This window comes from Garra rufa, chromosome 15 (assembly GCF_049309525.1).
Source record: "Garra rufa chromosome 15, GarRuf1.0, whole genome shotgun sequence".
In the NCBI taxonomy this organism is placed as follows: Eukaryota; Metazoa; Chordata; class Actinopteri; order Cypriniformes; family Cyprinidae; genus Garra; species Garra rufa.
Window position 1 is genome coordinate 22,319,973 of NC_133375.1, and position 6,000 is coordinate 22,325,972.

General features: G+C 42.0%; 1 protein-coding gene across 3 annotated transcripts in view; it reads right to left on the reverse strand.

Annotated features, from left to right (window-relative positions):
* Nucleotides 1-5,274, reverse strand: part of kcnd3 (potassium voltage-gated channel, Shal-related subfamily, member 3) — a 148,010-nt gene extending 142,736 nt beyond the window's left edge. For all 3 annotated transcript variants that reach the window (XM_073819153.1, XM_073819152.1, XM_073819151.1), the window contains exons 1-2: nt 4,810-5,274; nt 2,658-3,834 (exon numbers count right to left, since the gene is read on the reverse strand). In XM_073819153.1, the coding sequence (XP_073675254.1) occupies nt 2,658-3,760 (1,103 nt within the window). In that variant the 5' untranslated portion in view covers nt 3,761-3,834; nt 4,810-5,274. The remainder of the gene's footprint in view (nt 1-2,657; nt 3,835-4,809) is intronic.
* Nucleotides 5,275-6,000: the final 726 nt, after the last annotated feature.

Sequence of the window (6,000 nt, forward strand, 5' to 3'; positions counted from 1 at the left end):
TTCTGACTGAGTGAGGTGGAGACCCCGTTAACGTGCACTTCAGTGCGAACGAATCGATGAATAAAAGAAGCACCAGGCATGGAAAACACACCACCGCATTGGTCAAGAAAGCCTCTGAATCAACAAGTGTGTTATGATGCGATAAAAACCTGAACCTCCTGGCACAATCAACTGTGAAAATGAACCCCTATATTTGGTTTGAACTGAATGGGAAACACTCCCACACACAGGCGGTGAGAACACATGACGTCAGCGGGGTTGGAAATGTCATAGTGGTTTACATTGTTCAGCACATGTACCTGAGAACATTAGTCACAGTGACACACACTTCTACGGCGTGTTTTATTGATGAGACGAGTCTCCCTCGCTCTCATCTCGGGTCAAGTCTCAGATGCGGGTGGAGACTGGATCTCTTGTGCGAATGTAGTAATGGGTAATGAGATCTGCGCTACTCTGAAATCCATGTAAAACTAGCCAACACATTAACACAACAATAAGAATGATATATAGGGTTATAGTTCAAACATAATGCCCACAATGACCTGTTAAGAGATTCGGTCATGCACATATACACAGATAACTCTCAAACGAAAGCGTAAATAAGTAATTACACGTCTAACCACTTGTAATTCTACCTCAGAATAGGACAGTCACCTGAACGCCAACTCAACTGTATTCATCAAGGACCAAACCATTTGGCGATGTAACATTCATGAGTTACTGTCCACAATAAATGAAGTCCTTAATCTTGTTGTTTTGGGGTCACAGGGCTCACAGACAAGCGCTCTAGCCAGTGATCGGCCATCTAAACAGGAAGTCAAAGACTTGAGCTCTGGTTTCAAAGCCACAGTGACACAGCAGCTATATGGTAGTCACTGTAGCAGCGTGTGTATATATATATATATATATATATATATATATATATATATATATATATATATATAGCCGATTACTCATACGCCATACAATCACTCAAACTAATCACTTAAATTAATCTCACACATTCTCTTAAAACCAGCTGTGTCAATGTCTACACGTATCAGTCATGAACACTCGAATAAATGGTCTGTGATTTATGAGGGGCAGGGTTGAAGTAAATGGGGCTATACAGCTCTGCAGTTGCCTTCTGTTGTTAATGTGTGGGAGAAACGTTGAAGGATGTTCCTTTGCTTGCTTCACACACGCTTAAATATTAATTGGTGCATAATAGGGATGAATAAAGTCTAGCCTGGGGCAGTGAGTTGAATCCAAACCTACTGCTGCTTCAGGCAGGCATGACTGCAGTCAGCAACCATGGTCATTAGGGTTAGATGCTAATAGCAGTTAACTCGGAAAAGAAAGAAAATCCACAAGCTGCGGGGAAACGGCTTCTCTTTCGATGAGGTGTAATGTTATACTGTAAACAGTTGTGTTTGTTTAAGTTGCCCTTTGGTTTAAAAGGGCTACTTAAAGGGATAGCTCACCCCAGAAAAGGAAAATTCTGTCATCATTTACTCCAAACCTATTCTGTGTAACACAAATGTGACCTTGGAGCACAAAACCAGTCATAAGGGTACATTTTTTGAAATTGAGATTTTGTACTTCATCTGAAAGCTGAATAAATAATCTTTCCATTGATGTATGTTAGGATAGGACATTATTGGATGGCATCCAACCGAGATCTGGAATTTGAGGGCGCAAAAAATCAAAATACTGAGAAAATAGCCTTTGAAGTTGTCCAAATGACAACTAGCAATGCATATTACTAATCAAAAATTCAGTTTTGATATTTATGATAGGAAATTTACAAAATGTCTTCATGCAATATGATCTTTACTTAATATCGTAATGTTTTCTGGCATTAAAAAAAGACTCATAATGCTACTTATGACTGGTTTTGTGGTCCAGGGTCACAAATGAAGAACTGTTTTTGTTCATATAATGAAAGTCAACACTGGCTCCTATCAACTTTCGTTGTATGAACAAAAACATTCTTTAAAAATATATTTTTTTGTGTTGCACAGTCATACAGATTTGGAACAACATGAGGGTGAGTAAATAATGGCAGATTTGTTAATTCCACTGTCAAAAAAGTTCAAAAATTGTATCTTTTGGGGCATAGCAGCTTGTCACTGAGGCAATACTCTTAAATGGACAACTTTGTACCTTATATACGCCAAAAAGGTGCATATTAGTGCCTTTTAGAGTAGTTATATGTACCCCTAAGGTTCTACTATGAACCCTGTAGGGGTAAATAAGGTACAAAGTTGTCCTTTCAAGGGTGCTTCCCAAGTGACAAGATGTCACTTTTACAAATAAAGGTGCTTAAAAGGTTCTTTATAGTGATGCCATAGAAGAACCATTTTTGGTTCCACAAAGAACTTTCTTTAGCCACAAAGAACCTTTTGTGAAACAGAAAGGTTCTTCAGATGTTAAAGATTTTTCATGGAACCATTTAGACAAAAAAAGGGTCTTCTGTGGCATAGTGAAACACCTATATTTATAAGAGTGTACCCCTGATGGTACAATTTCCACGCATATTTTCTCAGAGTGATGGCTGAACTACCCCTTTAAGACTTACTCTCCGAAATGCATGAGGGGTGTGGCTTGATTTGCATTCAGGGTTAAAAAGTGTAAAAATATACAGAGAGAAGTCATTCTGAGACAAAATGACTCACCCCAGCGTTGTCATGGTTACAATGGTGTACCAGAAGGAGGCCGGGATGCTGGTGAACTTGCTGGACGAGGAGCCTTTCTCAGCGTAGAACATGACTGTGGCAAAGATGATGATGGCCATGGTGAGGGAGAAGAGGAGAAAGCCGAGCTCGGACGCACAGCTCTTCAGCGTGTAGCCAAGGATCCGGAGACCCTGTGAGTGGCGGGAGAATTTAAAGATCCGGAAGACACGGAACACCCGTAGCGTGACAAAGGCTCCGCTTACGTCCTCGTTGTTGGTCATGACAAGCCCGATGTAATACGGCAAGATGGCCACCACATCGATAATGCTCATCACACTTCTCATGAAGCGGTACCTGCTGGGTGCCGCAAACAGTCGCATCAGATACTCCACCGTAAAGATCATTACGCAAGCCGTGTCCATGCAGAAAAACGCTTCGGTGTAGCGCTCCCCACAAGGGATGTCTCTCTGATTCGGCATAGAGCCACAAGGAACCGTCTCGACCACGTTGGTGATGACAGATATGGCGATGAAGAATCCGGTTACGTAGTAGAAAACCAGCGCCATTGTGCTAGTGTGCGGGTTCTCGAAGGCCCTCCACATGGTCTCACGGAAAGTCATATTGGGGAGTTTGCTGTCTTTGTTGTCCTCAAGGTCGTCCATAAGACGCTCCATGTTCTCTCTCTTGCGGTCTTTGTACTCTTCATAACAGCAGTCACTGATGATCTCAGGAATGATCCCAAAGAACGCCAGCTCCTCATCGTAGGCAGAGATGCACTCATAGCGTGGGTAGTGCAGCTTCCCTGTGCGGTAGAAGTTGAGAATACTTCTGAACACATCCGGATCTCGGTCAAAGAAATACTCCCTAGTTTCCTCGTTGAAGAAGAACTCCTTCTCTGAGCTTCCCAGGAGCGTGTCAGGGTAACGGTCTAGCGTGTTGCGCCAGGTCTGGAAGCGTCGGCCGCTGACGTTGAGGATAATAAGCTCGTCCTGATGCTTGGTCTTATTGGTGGGTGCAACGGGCATGGGCAGGTTGGCCACAGGCATCCATCCTATGGCCGCCGCCCGAGCAAAGGGGAGCCAAGCTGCCACTCCAGCAGCCATGGGGACTCCGGCTGGGGTCGAGGGGACCAGATCAAACACCTTCACAACCAGCTTGACATTAGATTAGACCCCATCTACATAGAGAGAGACAGGAAGATGGGGAGATAGCAGAGAGTGAGAGGTTGGCAAATGTGGGAGGACAGGAAGAGGAGAGTTCCAGTGGGAGAGAGTGAGACAGATGTGAAATGGGAGTGAAAAGACGGCAAGAGCGAACAGGATGCCAGCAGAATAAAGAGACAGAGGTAAAAGGGAAGCAATCATGTAGAGTACAGTAAGAAGAAGTACATAAAAAGGGAAAACGAAAGACAAGGAGAGACATGGAAGAATAAGCAAAATATGGTTTAAGCCTATTAATAAACATTTCTGCCCTCACAGAAAAGAAACAAAATAGTTGTCTGTTTTTTCCAGACATCATTTATAGCCTATTCTTTTGATAAAGCATACAGATAAAACATTATACATGTATTCTGACACTAATATACTGTATTCTAACATACCGTGACAATGCACTAATAGTATAGTTTCAAAGACAACTGAATAGTGCCAGACATCAGTTTTTACAGTAACTGCAAATGTACAACATTATACAGCACATCCATCATGACTCGTAAAGAAAGCTGATTTAAAAACTATTCATGCTTAGCTCATGCAAGAAAGGCTCCAAGAGGTAAGACACGGTTTGTACTCGAGCCACAGAGGCAGAGCCCTTGAGCAACTGCAGTTTGAAACAGATGCGAACCTGTTGAGCTCTATGTCAAACAATAAAACGCCACAAAATATCGGTCGCTAACACTGACAGTGCTGTAGTTCTTACTTTATGAGACTCAAGATTTGAACTGTTAACACTTCAACTGCAGTTATCCACAAATGCGCCTGATTAAACACTGTATATATAAACAAGGTTGCTGAATGTTATTGGTAATAATAATAATAATAATAATAATTATTATTATTATTATTATTATTATTAATAATAATAATAATAATAATAATAATAATAGTTAAATTAAAACACAGAAAACTCGTTTTCTACAGTTTTTGTTACTTACCCATGAAAAATCTTTTTAACTTTTCATTCATTCAGCTACATTTGTGACAATTCCTCCTGACATCACTTCGAAAGTGTTCGCCGAAGAATCTGCACATTAATGATGAAAAGAGAAAACAAAAGCCCAAGTGAAAGAATCAAATAATAAAGCAATAACCAGCGTGATTGGAGCCGCGGGTAATAGTAGTTTAGTTTTGTTATTTGGGTTCCTCAGTCACATCCTGCGTTGTTTAATGATCCATTTGCTCGGACGGACAGAAATGCCGCACCGACCGCTGGCGCGCTCGAAGTGACTTCCCGCAGGATGCTCGGCTGATGGATAGAGGTGGTAGTCTTTTCCCAACCTCTCGCTGTCGTTCTCTTTCTCTCTCTCTTCTGTTCATACACCAGCACACTCCTTTTCTCCCTCCCCGAGGTCTCTCCGCTGCCAGGTCTCGCGCTCTCTAGTTTGGCGCTGCGCGCGCGATCGCTGTTCGTGGAGCAGAGAGAGCGCGAGACGCACAGAGGCAGTATATACTCGCTTTCGCGCCAGTCACAGTTTGACAGCGCGCTGATTTCACCTTACTTTATAGTGGGCTCACCCTGCTTGCCGCAGCATCATCACCTGAAACCAATATAGAAATGAGGACGAGGTAATTGATTTGCAAAGCGAGCGCAGGTTTTAGCCATCCATATTTAAAGATGACGTTCAAAACGTCCTGTACGACTTCGCATCCTCACATTGATTCGTAATGTTAAATTTAAGTGAAGCTTAAACCAAAAAAGTATTAACGCAGATGTATCAAAAGTAGGCTAAACTGGTTAAAAATCATAATATTTATCTGTTTTAATCTTTTGTGTGATGCAATTCCTAGAATGACATGTCTCTCTCTCTCTCTCTCTCTCTCTCTCTCTCTCTCTCTCTCTCTCTCTCTCTCTCTCTCTCTCTGTGTGTGTGTGTGTGTGTGTGTGTGTGTGTGTGTGTGTGTGGTTTGACTATTTGAGAGAATGTGTCTTCTACAATTTCACGAAACCCAATGTAAAGACGGCTTGTAAATACATTTAAAGTACTCCTTAGCATTTGAAGGGCTCGCAAATCATGTTATAGTTATTACTTTTAATGTAATGATAGTGTTTGTGAGTGTTAGTAGGCAGGGTAGTCTCATATAGCCAGACCTTTGACTAGACTGCAAAAGGTCGGGTCGATAGCTTA